This window comes from Aptenodytes patagonicus, chromosome 5 (genome assembly GCF_965638725.1).
Source record: "Aptenodytes patagonicus chromosome 5, bAptPat1.pri.cur, whole genome shotgun sequence".
Taxonomy (NCBI): Eukaryota; Metazoa; Chordata; class Aves; order Sphenisciformes; family Spheniscidae; genus Aptenodytes; species Aptenodytes patagonicus.
Genome location: NC_134953.1, coordinates 68,021,215 through 68,039,429, shown reverse-complemented (window position 1 = coordinate 68,039,429; position 18,215 = coordinate 68,021,215). Strand labels below are relative to the sequence as shown.

Below are 18,215 nucleotides of genomic sequence, written 5' to 3'. Positions count from 1 at the left end.
GCCTTTTGTTTGATGTAAATCTTCCTCCTCCGTCTCAGGGCTGCAAGGGACTGCTGTGACAGGGCTGCTCCGGGGACAACAACAGAGGTGTCCGACACCGCATCACCCACCCACTGACATCCGAAGAGGAGCCGCACTACAGCCAAGACCCAAACCCCTCCGCGCCGAAGGCAAACTCCCACAGCGAGAGCATCCCGCGCGCCCCTTTCGGGCTGTAAAAACAAGAGATAAATCACCCGCCGACTTTGCGGCAAGCGCTTCCAGAACATGCTGCTTCATCTAAAAAGCTGACGGTTCGGAGGACAATGGGCGCGAGCTCCGATTTCAAAGCTGGGGAGATGGTTTAGACTTGTCAGGGGCTACGAAACACCAGAGCCAGGACCGTCCTCCCCGTCCTCTGGCTCGCCCAAAGCAGCAGCGGGAAGCGCAGGGAGACAGGGCACGCATGATGCTGGATGCCAGCGCTGGACATCACTTTGGGATGGGACCGCTCTGCGTGTCCCACACGCACCTGACCCCAGCGCTCACCCAGATCCTCCACAGCATTGGCTAAAACCTCGTCAGAGACACATTTCAAAGAGAAATAAATTTAAAAACTCATTAAAAAAGAAAATTCCTTTGTACAGAACCAGCCATGGTTTTAGGCAACCGTTACCTCCATCTCCCACTCTGGCTGCTCACTGTGTCCACACCTTTGGCGGGCAGGTCAATAAAGCATCGCCCACAGTAAGCTATTATTTTTTCCCCTCCTCCTAATTTTAAAGTTCCTGCAGAGCTATTCCTCTCATTCTGAAAAAATTATTTGGTTTTGAGTTTCCGAGTATTTTAAACACACTTAGAATAATTAATCATCTCACGCAGCCCTTAGAAAATATTAATTCACCCAAAAAAAAGGGTATAATCATACCCTCAGAGAAAAACCTTTTGTGCTACAGGAATTTTCACTGCGTATCCTCAGAGGTGGAAGGAGAATTCTTCTGCTGTCTCCTATTTTCACATCTCAAATGGAAAATGTTTTGATAATGCTCTTCTGAATGTAAACTGTACCAAATGGGATTTTTTTTTTTTAAGCTGTTTTTTCCCCCAAAAGGAAGGAGGGCTCTTTAAATAAACACAGCCGAACTAACCATTCCTTACAACAAAAACCACCCTCCCTTCACTCATTCAGCCATACCCTGGCACAAAATGAATTTACATTTCACATTTGCAAAACAAATTCTAGCCTAATGTCATTTTAATGGCAACGCGCATTTCAATCACTTCCAATAGGAACCAGGGGATTATTTTATGTAAAACACCACAATTTGTTTCTCTTTAAATATATACAGATATAAGGTGGATTTCAGATGGGGACAGGGACTGGAAGGACGGGGGAAGAGGAACATCATCTCCTCTCCGACAATCCCCCTCCACCAGCGCACACAAAAGCCACCTGCCCATGGAGAGAAAACACGATGCCATTACTCCCACCATCATTCCCACGGCCCCTTCGTCACCGAACGAGAGCGAGAAGGCCGCGCGCATCCATCCCCGAAACGCGCGTCGCGCCAGGCCGCTGGTGGTACCCACCACCCAGTCCACCCAACTTGTCACCCCAACCGTTCCCTTCGTTTTCCGCCAGCCGGCGTCGCTGAAGGTGCCCGCGCAGGGGGCTGGGAAGGGGAAAGCGGGGGGCAGATGCCCCCCTGGAGATTTTCCAAGGGGGGAAAGCCCCTGATGGAGAAGACAAAGGCAAACGGTCAGAGCTGTTGGAGAGAAGCATTATGTTTATAAACCCATCCCCCCGTGGAAGGGCCAGGACCCCTGTGGGAGCGTGGGTGTGGGTGCTCAGGGGTGAGAAGGACCCCGGCTGCGGGGCGGGGGGGGGGGGAGGGGAGGCCGGCAGGGCTGCGTGCCCTCCATACAAATCGCCGACGGACGCTTTATGGGGGGGCTGGCTTTATTTTCCCACTTGGGCTGGATAGACGGTGTCTACGCTGCGGGCAGCTGCCGGTGACACCCGGGCACACACACCGCACCGGGGGGGGGGGGGGGGGGGGGGGGGGTGTCACCCCCAGCCCTCCCACCCCCCAAACCCGGCACCTCCCCAGAGAGGCACAAGGCGGTCCCTGCCCCCGGGGCAGGATTTTCCTGTCAAACCGCAACCGCGCCAGACAAAAGGCTGAAGTGTTTGGAGAGGATGGGGGGGGGGGGGACGGACACACAGAAGCCCCCAGGGGCCCCGTCCCGGCACTCACCGACTTGCAGCACGTTGTCCACCGCGCCGGTCTCCAGCAGGCGGATGCCGCGGCGGAAGGGCAGCCCCTCGCCCTGCGGCGCGGCGGCGGGGGCGGCGGCGGGGGCGGCGGGCGGCGGCGGGCCGGCGGCGGGGCTCTCCTCGCCGGCCGGGGCGGGGGCAGCGGCGGCGGCGGAGGGTCCCCCCGCGGCGGCGCTGGCGGGGGATGCGGCGGCGGCGGCGCGGCCGGGCTGGAAGCTGGAGTACATGCAGATCTGCCGCTCGCTGCGGGGGAAACTCCAGTAGACGATGCGGCGCTGGACGGGCTCGGGGATGCGCTGGAAGCGGCCCTCCACCCGCTCGAAGGCCCAGCTCCCCGCTACCCGCTTGGCCGCCGCGTCCAGCAGCGACTCGGGCTGCAGCAGGCTGCCCGCCCCGCCGCCGCCGCCGCCGCCCCCCGGCCCCGCCGCCGCCGCCGTCCCCGCCGCCCCCGCCGTCCCCGCCGCGGGGCAGCAGCCGGCCAGCGCCGGAGGGGCCCCGCTGGCCCCCGCGCCCGGCCCCGCGCCGGTCCCCGCGGCCCCGGGACGGGGGTGAGCGGCCCCGGTGCCCCCCGCCGGGCAGGCCCGGGAGCACAAGCGCTTGGGGCCCGGGGCGCCGGCGGGCAGCGGCGGGCGGAGCAGCTCCTCTCCCTCTCCTCCCTCCGCCATGGCTGCGACCGACTGAGCCGAGCAAGGGGAGGAGAGACGGGGAGGAGGAGGGGGGGGGGGACCGGGGGTGGAGACTGGAGGGGGTGGTCCCACCGGCCGGGAGCCGGCCCCCGCCGGGGCGGGACGCTGCGCAGCCCCCTGCCCCCGCCGGCAGCCGGGCCCCCGCTCCGACCCGCACCTGCCGGGATGCCGGGGGGCCGGCTCCGCGAGGCGGGGAGGAGGTGGCCCCGGGGGACCGCCCCGATGCCCTCCTGGCCGTGTCCCCAGGCGGGGGGGGGTGGGACACACGGGGCGACGCCGCGTCCCCCGTGCCCGGAGGGCGGGGAGCGGGAAAGCCCCGCGGCTGCCCGTCCTCACGGCGCTGGGGGCGAGGGGGTGTCGAGGCCAGCCCAGCGCAAGGAGCTTGTGCTGAGTCAGAGGCAGCAAAGGGGCACGGCGGGGCTGGACATGGCACCGCTCCTCCGGAGGCGTCCGGCGGGAACCGCTGCTGCTGCAAGCCCTGCGGTACCCGGTCTCAACGCCCAGCCTAACCCAACGCCCGGCCTAACTCACAAATCTAACGCCCAGCCTAACCCATAAGTCACCTTCTTGTTTACGTCGGGCAGCAGAGCAGACAGCAGTGCCCTACCCTTCAGTGGGCATCAGGGTTTGCTTTTTCTTTTAAAGCCCTGTAGTAAAGATGCTCATCCCACACATCACTGCAGCATCCTTGGGTGCAGAGAAAATACCAGGTCCTGTGGCACGCTCAGCCTTTGGGAGAGGAGATGAAGAAACACAGGCAGGGCTGACTGCCAGGGAGCTCTGCTGTGCTCTTAGGTGGGGTTGCATTAAAGCAAGGTCCTTCAGCACATATTGCCTGAGTCGGCACCCCAAAATCCAGGGAGCTGACTCCTCACCAGCCTCTGCTTCAGCAGAGGGTGATGGCAGCACCCCTGGGACCAGCACGGCGCTGGGCCGATGGGGAGAGTAATGCTGCCCTGCCGGGGCTGGTTGCTTTGCTGCCATGTCCAGCAGGACACTGTCCCAGGATTTTCCCCAGAAATACATTCCCATTCTTTTGTCCTGTCTAATTTTAAATGACGAACCTCCGAGGAAGAGCAGAGCTCACAGATCTCAGAGTTCTGGTTTCTTAGTCTGTTATTCTCAGTGCTTTGAGAATCTAAACCCAATTCCTTTCTATCTGCAGTTCAGTCACATCTAGACCATTACTGGTTACTCCCTTGTTGCAGAGATCTCCTATTTACTCTTACTGACAGAGCAGGAGTACATTTCCTGGAATAACAGGGCGATGCAATTAGGGAACAGGAAATAATTATGCGCCTTTGCTATGCCACGAGGCACCTCCAAGCCCAAGGTCTCCTTCACAGGACTCGGAGGGAAGGAATCAGATCTCAGGCAGGTAGTGAGAGCAGGCAGAGCTACTGCAATGAGAGGCCTCCATTTTAGAGAATAAGCCACATGCTAATCGATGAAGGTCAGGAAGAGGCTTTCCTTGACGGCTGAGGTGTTCCTTGCTGCCGCTGGTCTTGTTCAGGATAATCAGTGCTAACCAGTGGCAGGGCCTGGCTGCAGGCAGCACCTACATACAGATTTGTTTATGTTTTCCCCAGGAATCACGTCCCCATTTCTTTAACCCCAAAGGGCATTTCGCTCTCTGTAAGGGATTTTTGCGACAGGGAGCACTTGCAAGCACAGCATTTTGCCCATCACCTCTGATAGCTGTGGCGGCAGCTGGGGGGACAAGAAGGGCTTCGTCCACCTCTGCCCCTCCCTGGCTGCACAGAGGGACCTCAAGGGGCCATCCTAAAACACCCTCCTGCCCCAAGGTAGAGCACGCCTTCCTGGCAGAGACCAGTCTGGTAGGATCTTAGGCTCTGATGATGATGGAGGCTACGGGCTCTGGTGTCACAGCAGCCCGACTGCCTGGGAGTTTCTGCCAGCACCCATGTCTCTCTCCAGCCGCCAGGTCTGCTCAGACAGGGGTGAGCCTGCATGAGAGCTGGGACACAGCACCCCAGCTTGTCCGGTCCCTCTGTCACCAGTCTCTGCAGAGCTCACCTAGTGACAACCTCGAGTGTCCTTACTTATGTCGTCCCCAGACGGTGCCAATAAAGAGGATTTTAGACCTCAGCTTGAGCAGGGATGTTATTCATTCCCAACGAGCTGACTTTTCACTGCATAAAACATACAATCCAGACTCAAATCAAAGCAAGGTCGGTGCAGTGGCTGGCCAGCCTGTCTCTGGGGGGTTAGCATGTTATTTCAAAGACAAATCAATTTTTTTTTCCTCTCCCTCTTCGTCTGAACATTTGTTGCTTCCCATTCCTCTCCATCTCTCCCTGTCCATTTCATTACTGCCTTGAATTTCGCAAGGGGAACTCTCCTCCTCCTGGAGAACGTGGACAGACCTTTTCTCCCCAGGGAAGGATGCAAAATGTCAGCCTCCCGCCCAGCCCCTGATGCTGCTCATTCAGAGCCTGGAACCAGGTACATCAATAATTCACCGCACGCTTTCCTGAGCCCAGCCATTTGCTGAGCCTCTACCACTGGCAGCCCTGGTTCCTCTCCCGGCTTCGAGGCTGTTTGGTCGGGGTCTGCTCGTACTGCAACCCACCAACTCCAGCCCTTCTGGCCTGAGTGCTGGTGTTATTCACAAAGGGCTGATTTTTCATACTGGGCCCAGAAAGCATTTTATTTTTAGTCCCTGGCTAGAAAATTTACTGACTGAAGGGGCTGGAGCCCCCATGGCTCTACACTGCAGTTAGGCAGCAGTGAAATGCAGTATCGTGGGAATTCTTCAGGTGCCAGCTCAGTCAGAAGTCCAGCTTTAAGCTGCAGGTGCTGTGGGGCAAGAAACCTGCTTTCCCCACATTAGAAACTAAATTCAAGAGCTCCAACAAAGAGAGAGGAAAAGGATGCTGCTGAGATGTTCTCTGCAGGTTTCCTGGCACCTGTGCTTTGTTTTGTGGTAGACAGGGTAAATGCTGGTAGGTGCCACATCTCAGCCCAAGGGGATGCCACCTCCTTGGCTGCTCCCACCTGTGTAGCTGCTCTCCTCTCCCCACCATGCCCAAACACCACACCCAGCAGAAAGACTGCCTTTCCCTGGGCATCTTCCCCTCTCTTGGGTGCTCCTGTGCCTCTTCAACATTGCTTTGACTCTGAACAGTCAATGTCGTGCCCTCACTAACATGGGTAACACTGGCTGAGCCTTGCAGAGATGACAGCAGAGCTTTGCAAGACGCGGTGAGCACCAAGGAAATCCTCTGATGACACATGAAGATATATAAGAGCAGCAGAAGCTTTATGGCCAATTGACAAAGGGAAAGGAGCTAGTTAGCAGAGTGCAGGTGGCCACCAAGCTCCTGCTCCGGCCACCCAGAGGATTTGCTGCTCCGAAGCGGCTGAAGCTGGGCTTTTCAGCAGCCAAGCTCCCTGCTACAGCCGCCAGCCCTAGGCAGTCATTGTAAGCGTGGTGGTTTCTGCCTTTTCAGTGTTGCTGGTGCTGTTCAGAGCAGAGGCAGGAGGGAAAGCACACGGGGAGTAATGCAGCCTGCAGCTCCCCTGCCTTAATGCACTCAGGAGCAGAGGGATCTATTGCCCAGGATAGTTATTCCTTAGCATTCCTGTGGATCCGATGTGCAGGAAGGTGCAGAGAGCATTGCCTCATGAAAGGCAATGCTTTGTAAGCAAGGGAGGCATTACCTTGGTTTGGTTGCCATTGGTGTTGAGCCCCATATTTAGATTCTCCAGTGCCTTGTAAGGTCTCCGACAAACCGTAAGCTTGAGCTGGAGCTTTTTGCCATCAAACTGTTCAAATCCCCTGTGGATTCTCCACTGACTCATTAGTGCTGAGTTATTGCTCTGCTCCTCTTTCAGCAGGGACTCTAATGAAGTTGCTTTTTGCTAGCCAGCCAGTTATTTTATGAAACTTTCCAGAACTGACAATCTCAGGGACCTCCTTCAGGTGTGACTGCAATTGTCCATGTACTCAAAAGAGAAATGCAAGGACTGAAAGACACCATCACCCCTTCCCAAGCATGGGACGAATTCAAAGGTCAGGTGCAGGATGGCTGCTCTCACCCTCACTTTGACACAGGAACAGCTCTGCTTGCCTGTATGTCTCTGTATCTGTTCAGGGATGCATAAGTTTAAAGCAGGGGACGCTCAGGGTGCTGCAGCTTCTCTGCCCTTCGGCTACTGCCAAAGGGGATAGCAATCCCCAAGAAAAACCTCAGGCCATCCTTGATCCATGGTCAAGGATGCCTACACCCAGCACCATGCCATGCCCTCCCCAGGGCATCCTGTGCCACATCACCTCTGCCTGCCGTGCACCACAGGCGCCGGGAGTTTGGACCTGGCAAGCCTGGGGGTCCTGGAGGACCTCGGCAGGAGGCAGGGGGGTGTAAGTGGGGGGAGCCGGCAAGGCCTGCTGTGGGGATGGAGTCCGTGGGGCAGGGTGGACGTTGGGAAGCTCCTTTGTACGGTTGCAGAGGGGACACCCTGGAGCAGAGGGGCAGGAGGAATAAGGAGATGGTCTGAGGCAGCAGCAAGGAAGGGAGAAAAATGGGGCGAGGTGCTTGGGTACCAGGTGTCAGGCTGGGATCGGGCAGACCTGAACTCCCCCTTGCACCCAACCAGAAAGTTAGGGCTATCGGGAGCTGTTGTTCCCCTTCTCCCACACACACAGTATTACATCTCTGGCTTGCCAGGGCTGCCTTCCCCCAGCCCCCATAAGATTAGCAAAGTGCTGAGCCTCTGCCTTGCCATGGGGATTTCTGCACCCTTCCAGCAAACGCATTTGCTGTGCAGGCCAGCAATTAAGCATGGAGGAGCTGCTGGGCAAAGACCCTCGGCTTCCAGGAGAAACAGTCATCTCTCGCCTCCCCGGCATGGCCTCTAAAAGCACAGAGCGCTCCAGAAAGTTTCTCAGCCCCACGCCAGAAAGCGGCATCCATCCTGACTGGCCTGGCTGCCACGGCGCTGAGCTCAGCAGAAAGCAACCCCTCGGCCGATCGCCCCCCTCTCAGCCGCAGAAGCTTCCCCCCCCTTAATTAGAGATGCTAAAATAACCAGGGAATCATTTTGCAGGCTACAAGAGCATGAAAAAACGATGGCAAAGCAAGGCATAAATAACGTTCCCATCAGCCTTTTGCATCGGTTCTGCCCTGGCTTCGGGGACGCGAGCGGGTTGCAGGGTCTGGCCGGGTGGGAAGCCGGAGTCAGGGCAGGGCTGGGGCTTGTCCTTCCGCCCTCCATCACCCAGGGTCCTGCTCCTCTTCCCCGGGCAGAGAACCGACGGTAGGTTACATGAGAACCCCTTTGCGTCGTTCCAGCGTTTTACCCTCTGCATTTAACACACTTTGCAAATGGTAATTAAAATGTAGATAACTCTGGGTGGGGAATGGTCTTCTAGGGGAGGAGGGAGAAATTAAACCGGTGGGAAACAACACGCTGAACCAACTTCACTTTTTCAGGAAAAAAGAAAAAGATCTGTAACGGAGAGAAGATAACATACAGATTCTGCGAGCTAAAAAACAGCGCAGAAGAGGCTGAAAGCTGGACCAATTCAGACTCAAAGAGAAGCTACAAAAATCTTAACGACGGAGCGTAACTAACAGTGGAAAAAGGGAGCGGTGGAGCCTGTCTCAGACGAAGGCATGAAACCCGGGCACTGGCTGCCGGCCCGGCCGGGAGAGGCTCCCGTGGGGTGGGCAGACCTGCCTGCCGCGGCCCCGCGCCGCTTGCAATGGGCGCACAAGGCACGGCTGATTGGCTGGGAGGTTACGATGCCGCATGGCTGATTGGCTGGGAGGTTACAATGCCGCACGGCTGATTGGCTGGGAGGTTACAATGCTGCACGGCTGATTGGCTGGGAGGTTACAATGCCGCACGGCTGATTGGCTGGGAGGTTACGATGCCGCACGGCTGCTTGGCTGGGAAGCTCCAGTGCCATGGGGCTGATTGGCTGGTTGGCCACATCATTGGATGCTAGTTGGCTGTGTGGCCTTATTACTGCATGCTGATTGGCTGGGTGGCTAGGGAAAAAAAAAAAAACAACTAATAAAAAACCAGCTTTGACAACAGTCAGATAATTTCAATTTATAATATTTCTCCTCGTGCCTGGTACTGATGGTCTTTACAGTTGTCTGCACCATTTTGCCAGTCCTACCTCAGGCACCGCTAGGACCATCACTGTCACATCTGCCGTCGTCCCAGGCCACGCTCAGCAGCAGGTTTCAGGAGCCAGAGTTCAGACACCCGGAGCATCTGGTCTGGGTCATTCCTTACCATCCATTTCAACAATTTATTCCAAAGCCATTTCCACGGGCACATCCATGTGGAAAAAAAAGGCTCCAGCTTGGGACCTCTTCCATAGTAAAAACCAACAAACATCATTAACTCAGCTTTTCTTTTATAGCTTCATCAGGGCTCTCTCAGTAGCTGGGGAGCCGCCCACCCCAGCTCAGGATTAGTGTCTTTTCAGTAGGCGTTACAGGGCTCTCTCTCAGAGGCTGTTCCATGGGTTCATCCTCTTCCTCCAGCTCCTTTACGAGGCGGTCGGCTATATTCCCCATGATGGATGCTCACATACCTCAGCTCTTGGCAGGGCAGAGAGCCCATGCAGGGACCCACTCATGAGGCTGGATCCCAGCACTGCCCCCGGCGTGGGTCGGTCGGGGTGCAGTGGAAGAAGGGAAGGTTGCACCCTGCTGACCTACCCTTTAACAGCCCAGCCATCCCAGCTCCCCCCCCAGGATGGCGTGTCCTCACACATCGCTCTGTGCGGAGGAGCTGGCAGCAGACGGCGGCAAAGCTTTGGCAGAGGTGCCGGCAGTCCCGGCACAAGGCTGTGCCGCTTGAAGCCACCCGACACAAGAGCAGGACACGGCAGCTCGGCACTGCACCTTGGTTCGGCTGGAAACCAGGCGTCGTACGCGGCTCATCTTGAGGAGGGACAGATGGAGAGAGACATGGCAAATCTCCCCTCGCATGGCAGCAAAAAAGGAGTAGCTTGCTAGCTGCTTTCCTGGTGGGAGGATGAGAGGAGCGAGCCTGAATTTTAGTAAAGCTCCTATGAACACAGGGACCAGAATGGGATCCAGTCTCAGCATTGGGCATCTCTGTGCTGCAAAACCACACATGTTGGGCTGGTGAGATGTGTCTCTCCTGGGGTGCTGGTCGGGCTTTGTCTGCTCACACTGGGCTCCTTTCAACCCCCAGACCAAATCCATAAATAACAGAAGCAAATTGTTCCCTCCATGCCATCGTCCATCGCCAGCAAACAAAGGTAGGAGCTAGAAACCAGCCGCATGGAGAAATGGCTGTTTTGCTCTTGCACAGCGATGGCCAGACCATGCTGGGTGGACACAGAGAGGAGGTGAAGCCACATAAAGCTGCACTGCAGTGGCACTAAGAGCACCCGTGGAGGGGTGAGAGCCTTGATGTCCCATGGGGCCGGGGCTCCAGCTCTGCCTCCCCCAAGCCACTCTGGACCCACCAGGAGGGATGGAAGGAGCTGAGATGGGTCTCTTGTAGGTCAGCAAATGGCCGGGGAGAGACTTGGAGGCCTTTGGAGGGAGGAGAGAGGTTATGGGGGAAATAATGGGAGAGGTCAACCTGTTGAATGCACCTTTGCTCAAAAGTCAGAGAGGTGCCTCCACCCTCTGTCCCTGGGGACCACTTTGGGCTGACTCTGCTCTCTCTCTGCCAGCAAATGAAAGATGGGGCATGCCAAGCAACGGGGCTTTGGAAACCTGGGGACTGGACTCTGTCCCACTGGTGGCCTCATGCTCAGCCAGGACCCGTGATTGATGCTGGGGAGGGAGATGGGAATGAACGAGGCCAATATCTGACGCACTTCCTCAGCCCCATCTTCACCAGCCTCCAGCACCAGTGGCCATGCAGGGGACATGAGTCACTGGGGCTGGCTCATTTCTGTGGTTGTTTCTCTGCTCTGTCCCATCTCCTTGGGCAATGCTACATCAAGATGAGTCTGGACCTACTCACCAGGGACGTCAGCAAGTTGGCCAAAGCTGGGTACAAGCTCTGCAGCCCTCGTTCCCCAGCTCCTAACCCACAATGGAGATACATGGCTGCCGTCCCCAGGCAGCAGCATTCCCCCTCACCCCACAGAAGCAGGAGGGGCCCAGCTGGGCTGGACTTGGGGGACAGAAATGCAGCCGCCTACATTTATTTTGCCTAACAACAGTGATCTCTCTGTATATTTTCATTCTGTTTTCCTAGGCTCAGCTGCCTCCTCAATGAAATGTTTCCAAAGCAGCCTGGCTTGGCGGCACGCCAGCTCCGGCTGCCAGATGAATGGGCGGAGGAGGAGGGACCCATTCCTCTTCTTGACACAGCATCGCTACACAAGAGGCCTCTGTTGACATTAGGACTGGCTGTTCCCCCCTCTCCTGAGAGGCTCTGCCTGGCCCTCGGCAGGAGCAGCACACAGGGCCAAGGCAGCAGGCTGCATGTGATGTGGAACTGGGGCCTGTCCTCCTCCGGAGCGGTGGCACAGCCATGGGCACCAGGGTACCACAGTGCACCTTCCTCTGGGGCGGTGATGCTGCCACAGATACCAGGGTACCATGGTGCATCCTCCTCCAGGGTGGTGGCACAGCCACAGACACCAGGGTACCGTGGCGCAGCACTGCCAGGACCTGAAGTCAGCCCTAGTTTCTTGCCCTGGACCCTCCCCTGCTGAGCCAGCCCCCGTGACAGCTGAGCACTCCTTGGAGCTCTCTGACTCCTACTAACAGCATTACTCCCCCAGACATCAGCAATGTGAAAAGCCTGCTAACTCCCCCAAAATACCTCTCCTCCAGCCTGCTCGGAGGAAAGCTCTCGCTCAGCGCTGCTGGAGTGTAGACACCGACACAGGATTTGAAGAGCTCCAAGTCTCCAGCACCTTTCAGGGGGAGCAATGCCATGGGGGTCCCAAGTACAGCACCCCCAAACTCTTCAGGCCTTTGGACAATAACATATGGAGCAGCATCGGCTTCACCCTAAACCCTGGCCATTACTCAGACACACAGGACTTCACCCAAACAGTGTCACAGCTCTTTCCCATGCCTCAATTTCTCTACCCAAAGCAAAATACCAACCCAAGTCTTCAGGGCTGGAAATTCGTCTGCTGGGAGGTAGCCAAACGATAGCAGTGCAGCACAGTGCGACTAGACTACCCACCCAGCACCAGACATGATCCCTCTATCTGCCACTGCTAATTGCAGATCTGGTCATCAGCAAGGGAATGCAAATCTGTGTGTGCCCCACTCATCACAGTGTCACCTACTTGCCAGGGACACCTTTAGGAGCTGTGCAAGGAAAGGATGTGGAATTTAACAAAAGGGCTGATGAAGCATCAGAAGGCAAAAGAAAGAAATAAAAGTCATCAGCATCCTTCCAGTCTCCATCTCTCCCCCTGGCCATCTCCCCTGGCATCTCCTGCTGCACCCAGATGCTGCAAACTGAGGACCAGAGGCTGGGTCAGAGCAGCACCCAGCAGCACGCTGCAGGAACACAGACTGCTCCCACCAGCCGTGGTGGGGAGACGGCTCTGCCTGGATCTGGTGGAAAAGAGGCCAACCATGCATCGATAAGATGAATTAGTTGTCTCAGCAGCACCGGCAAAATGAGCGAGAGGAGTGGAGCCCGTGAGGCCCGGCCTGCTTTGTTTCAATTACAGCAGCTGCCAGAAGAAAAAGATAACCTCAATATTGATGGCAGGAGCAGCAGACAGAGGTGCCCTTGTGAGCTGCTGGGAGCAGGTAGAGGAGAAAGGGGGAGGAGGAGGAGGAGGGAGGGAGGGAGCAAGAGAAATGGAGGAGGGGGAGCAGGGTCTCAGCCAGCGCCCCATGGGAGAGCCTGGCTGGCTCCCATGGGCTGGTGAGAAAGACCCACCTGATCCTGTTGCCCTCATCCCCACAAGGAACAGCTCCTCTTCACCCTGGCTCTTGCCCCTGCCGTTGGGCAGAGCATCCCCCCGCAGAGACAGGGTGGAGGAGTGCAGCCTCCCAGGACGTGGGGCAGAAAGTCAGCTCAGAGCATCATCATCAGGACACGCACCACAGCATGGTGCTGCATAACACTGGGCAGAAAAAACATCTCTTTGCTCCTCACTCAGGCTGTGGGACCCGGAGAGAGATGGAGAGTTCAGGGGAGGCGTTGAGTGGGGCTGTGTGGGTTGATGGATGGAGCTGAAGTGAAGGGCTACAGGGCTGAGACAGGTATGGGGGCAGCCTGGGGTGCAGGCAGGTACGGCTGCCTGCCAGGGATGCAGCACCCAGTTGCTTGAGGGCTGGGCAGCCTCCAACACTGCGCGTGCAATAGGAACCAGGCTGGGCACTGGGGACAAGATGCCCGAGATGACCTTGGACTGCATGTGGGAACTTCAGCCCCACGACAGCAGCTCAGGGCAGGCACCCCAACATCACACCTACAAGCCAGACATTGAGGTGCTGAGCCAAACTTCCTCCTGGCAGTGCAGGGTTAATGCCCTGCCCTGGCGGGGACTAAGCCCTGGGTTCACATCCTGGCAGGAGGTAACCAGAAGGTATGGAGAGATGGGGTCTCTTCGGTCTTCAACCCCTTTACCGCTCAGTCTCTGAACAGGGGAATGCTTTATGGCGTCCACATCCAGCTCCAAGTCCCTCCCTGTGCCGAGAGAAATGCCCAGGGCCAGCCCAGCGCTGAGCGAGCCTCCCACCCGCTCTGGGGAAGGGGCCCCACCAGAGGCCAGGCTGAGCAGGGTTCGCTTCACAGAGGTTTTATTCGTACTCTGGATATCCGCATCGCCCTCCCATCTCGCTTCTCCCCCAGAAGAGACCCCAGGATCCTCACCCCCGTCCTCCTAGGGCTGTGGGCCCTGGATACAGCCCTTAGGTCTCCAAGAGGGGACAAGGCCACCATCTTGCGGCCACCCATCACCACTGCACATACCCGTGTGCAAGGCCTGGAGGGTCCCCAGGATGTGACAGCCACGGGGATACAGGGTTTAGACCATGGGGAGCTGCAACCTCCCACCGCTCCTAGTGCCCCCATCCCCTGGGATCACGTCCTGCGGGGCACATGCTGTCCCTCCCCTCAATCCCCGGCCAGGACACCCAGGGGTGCCAGGACACTCAGGGATGCCAGGACAGGCAGAGCATGCTGACAGTGCTGCTCCCATCCCAGTTCTGGCCCCTCCACCCCTGCCCTGCTGCTCCATGCAGTGTCAGCCAGCTGTGACCGGGGACCTCCCGGTTTGCACGGCGGGCTTCATTGAGCACAGAAAGGCAGGTAGTGGCAGAGGAAGGCTCAGAACCAAGCCCTGGGGCTGAAAATGCAGCACCTCGGGGGGTCTGAGGGGGATTTTCATCCCTGGTCGCAGCGTGGGAGTACAACCCACATGGGGAATGCTGGAGGGGATTGTTATACCAACACTGCTGGTGACCAGCAGCCCAAAGCAAGTCCTTTCATGCCTCTGGGAAGCGAGTTGGCATGGTCTGCACACTACTGGGTTCTTCGGCAAGGCTGCCCAGCCTGGCTTAGTGCTCATTTCCCTCCTTCTGCTTCTTCCCCTCGTGATGGGGCTGGCCATGGTATCCGTGGTGGTGGTGAGCATGGGTGGCAGGTTCATGGTCCCCACTCGGGTCTGTGGCTCTCTCGCTGCTGACCTCGTGGTGGTGGTGAGGATGGAGGGGATTGTGCTGGTGGATGGGGGTCTCTGACTCCTTCCCCTCTTGTTCGGGAAGCGTGCTCAGGGTTACAGGGACCTCCATGGTACTATTAGCCTGGGGAAAGTAACACAAGGACTGGTGCAGTATGTGAATGTACCCATGGCCCCGCAGTGAGCCTGCGAGCGTGCCTGTGAGCTGGGATGAAAGCAGACCAGCATCCATCATGCAGAAAGCTGCGTGGGTCAGAGCAAAGGCTCTCCAGCCCCAACCCAGGGCACAGGGAGGACAGGAGAGACTGGAGCACATAGAGCACAAGCCTCTGTACCTACATCCCTTGGCTCAAGCTGTCTGTGGTCCAGGGAATTCCTGAGCCAGGAAAGGGACTTTGCATTTAATATTTCCAGACAGATTTTTCTCCTAAGAAGTCACTAATCGCCTGCTGAGCCTGGAGCTACATCCTTTTGATGTCTTATGAGGAGCGGCTGAGGGCACTGGGGTTGTTTAGCCTGGAGAAAAGGAGGCTGAGGGGAGACCTCATCGCTCTCTACAACTACCTGAAAGGAGGTTGTAGCGAGGTGGGTGTTGGTCTCTTCTCCCAAGTAACAAGCGATAGGACGAGAGGAAATGGCCTCAAGTTGCGCCAGGGGAGGTTTAGATTGGATGTGAGGAAAAATTTCTTTACTGAAAGAGTGGTGAAACATTGGAACAGGCTGCCCAGGGAAGTGGTGGAGTCCCCATCCCTGGAGGTATTTAAAAGACGAGTAGATGAGGCACTTAAGGACATGGTTTAGTGGGCATGGTGGTGTTGGGTCAATGGTTGGACTCGATGATCTTAGAGGTCTTTTCCAACCTCAATGATTCTTCTATTCTTTTCTTTACTCTGAACTTGCCACCTCTGTGTCCATTGCCTGCCCCTTCTAAGGGGCTGTTCTATCAGAACAGCCAGTGACCCTAGTTAGCTTTTCCAGACCTGGGCTATGACCCCTTCCTTCTCAACCTGAAAGCTCTGACCTATTTAGCTGCCCTTATTCCAGACCTTTCATCACCTTCCCTCTCAACCATGGATGAGGACTGCTGCCAACCCAGAGCCTGTCCCCGACATGAAGATAAGGGTGGTTTTTTTTCCTGATGTGCAATGCCAGAGGAGAGAAGGGAGCCCGACTCCAGCGAGCATCCCTGCTCCTTACCTCCTGGGTGTTGTTGGGGTAGAGGGAGCAGTTGCCACAGAAGTCCTTGTTGTGGGTGAAGCGGATGGCCGACTCCACGTAGGGGAAGTGGAGGAAGCTGTAGGGCAGCTGGATGTGGAAAGCCAGGCGGCCGCACCTGCGGAGAGAAGCCACGGCCTGGCTCGAGGCGGGGGGTCTGGTGTCCCCCCGGCCCAGTCTTGGGGGGAGTTTTGGGGAGCCCACCAAACGGTCTATAACCCCCCAGGAAAGCCTCAGCCGAGATGGGGGATGCTTACCGGTCGTAGACAAGGAAGTCGTCCTTGTCACCCCCCAGGACCTGCCAGACGTCGGGCTCCTCTGGCTCCGGCTGGAAGACGGGGATACCCGGTGGAGCCTGGCGCTCCAGCTCCCCAAACATGGCACGGGAGAGCGGTGCCTTCTCGTTGATGATCATGTAGTGGACGTCGACTGTGCCCTGCTGGGCCAGCCTGTCCCGCAGGCCCCCGAGGCTGTGGGGAAGGAGATGCTGGGAGGGAGGTGCTGGGGTGGGGAGCCACCATGCTGTCCCCCAGGATGGCGGGGCTGGGTTTGGAGTAGGGGGAGCAGGGCTTACCTGTGGGCCTGCTGCAGGCAGAAGTGTCAGCTGGCCTTCAGCAGGGCCACTACCGTCACCTGCCCCGCCACCCCCGCCATGGGGCTCAAGCCATTGACACTCCATGCCGGTGCCTCCTGGCAGAGCCGGCTGCTGTTGGCCGCCCCCTCAGAGGCCGAGGCCAGCCCCAGCCCCAGCCAGGCAGCCAGGGCCAGCACCAGCAGCCCCATCCTGGACCCCCGGCCCTGGCAGGGGGAAATGGGGCGTTAGTCTCCCCTCTGCCCCGGGGCTCAACCTGATGGGGTTCTCCCAGCCCCACTGCAACCCCAAACCACCTCCCCGCACACCCCTCCTGGGCAAAGACTAGTGGGCAGTATCATACCATCATACAGGTCCCAGCATGGCACTGGGAGCAGGGACACCCGTGCCGGCAGCGTGAGGAAAGGGGGATGAGGGAGGGGGATCGGAGTGCCCAGCTCCCGACAAGCACAGCACCCTCACCGCTGGCTTTTGTGGGCATCTGCTGTGTCAGCCAGGTGACCCAGTTTCCCCCGGCAGTGAGGCACCCACTCCATGCATCGGGGAATGAAGGTGCCGCTCCCCCCATGGGCCTTCTCCACCTCCCCAACCCCGAAAGCCAGACCCAGCCGTGCCAGGGGTCTGCCTTTGCCCCAGGAGTGGGCAGGGATGCAGCCCCCATCGTCCCAGCCACCGGCGGGGAGTCAGTGGGACAGGGATGGTTTCACCTTCAGGTCACCTTGAGAGTCCTTGATGCCCCATGAAGCACTTGAGGGGTGCACAGAGCCTTTAACCCCCCTGCCCCCAATATCTGCCTGAAGCCCCTTCCTCCCACAGCCGCCTAACGCTGCCCACCCCAAGATACACCCTGTCCCTCCAGGATCCAGCACATTTAATGGGCAGCAGGAGGACACGGGGCTAGGGGGGACAATCCAGGAGGTGAGGAGGGAGCAGGGGACTGCGGGGTCTGCTCAGGATGGATGAACCCCCAATCCCCAGCCCTCTCCCCCACGAGAACAAGCCCTCAATACCGCACTTCTCCTCCCTGCCGTCCTCCGACCAGACCTCGCTCCCGGCCCCTGCGGCTCTCGGCAACGCCCAGCTGGCCCTGGTCTCCCTTTTATCTCCTGTCCACTCTCCCCGCCCAGGAGGGAGGAGAAGAGCCCGGCCGGAGCTGGGACTGCGTCCCGATCACCACCACTTGCCTTGGCGGACAGCAACAAGGCAGGCATTGTCCTCCTCAGTGCCACGCAGCTTCAGAGTCCTGCTGTGACAGCCCAGCCCGAGCCATGCTGGGGCAAAGTGGTGCCTGGTGCTGGGCTGGCGCAGAGGGTGCCAGGCGGTGCCGCAGGGAAAAGCTGGGCACGGCCACTCAGAACCCCCCCACGGGCACAGGAGGGCTGCCAGCATTGCCAAGGGCACCGCTTGCACCAAAGGTTTGCAGGACCATGGGGTGACATCAAACAGTGCCACCCATGCACAAGGTCCCCAGGGAACCAGCAGCACAGCCTCTGTCACCCTGCAGCCAAAAAGGCAGGTGCCTGCCCTGCACCCCTGGGGTGCTGGAGCTGCCTGCCCTGCGGGGTGGCACCCCAAAGACCATGCCATCCTGGCACGTGGTGTCACAGCCACCCTCGGGCCATGCTTGGCCCCACAGCAAGCCCCTGGCGTCCGGTGCCGTGCCTCCTGCCCAGCCCCACACCGGGGGGGCTGTGGTGGCGTGAGGAGCCGGTGCTCCCTTGGGAAATCACAGCACCAGTGGATTCCGCCCCTCAACCAAACAAGAGGAGCTCAACACTTTGGCCGCACGCGGACATCTCTGCAAATATTTGAGCGGTTTATCGTACCTGGGCT

The 18,215-nt window shown here is 58.2% G+C and overlaps 2 protein-coding genes across 3 annotated transcripts in view; both read right to left on the bottom strand.

Moving 5' to 3' along the window:
- Positions 1-2,937, bottom strand: part of ZSWIM5 (zinc finger SWIM-type containing 5) — a 101,799-nt gene extending 98,862 nt beyond the window's left edge. The window contains exon 1 of the mRNA XM_076340339.1: positions 2,238-2,937. Within this exon, the coding sequence (XP_076196454.1) occupies positions 2,238-2,922 (685 nt within the window). The 5' untranslated portion in view covers positions 2,923-2,937. The remainder of the gene's footprint in view (positions 1-2,237) is intronic.
- A 10,740-nt stretch (positions 2,938-13,677) lies between these two features.
- LOC143161369 (selenoprotein Pb-like) lies at positions 13,678-17,435 on the bottom strand. Of its 2 annotated transcripts, none has more exons than XM_076340325.1 (5): positions 17,393-17,435; positions 16,365-16,588; positions 16,048-16,260; positions 15,773-15,908; positions 13,678-14,699 (listed from the first exon to the last, which is right to left on the bottom strand). In XM_076340325.1, exons 2-5 carry the CDS (start codon positions 16,571-16,573, stop codon positions 14,454-14,456), a joined length of 804 nt encoding a protein of 267 aa, XP_076196440.1. In that variant the 5' UTR covers positions 16,574-16,588; positions 17,393-17,435; the 3' UTR covers positions 13,678-14,453. The 2 variants fall into 2 exon arrangements, with proteins under 2 accessions (XP_076196440.1, XP_076196442.1); XM_076340327.1 differs by having other exon boundaries at positions 17,398-17,430.
- Between the last annotated feature and the right edge of the window lie 780 nt (positions 17,436-18,215).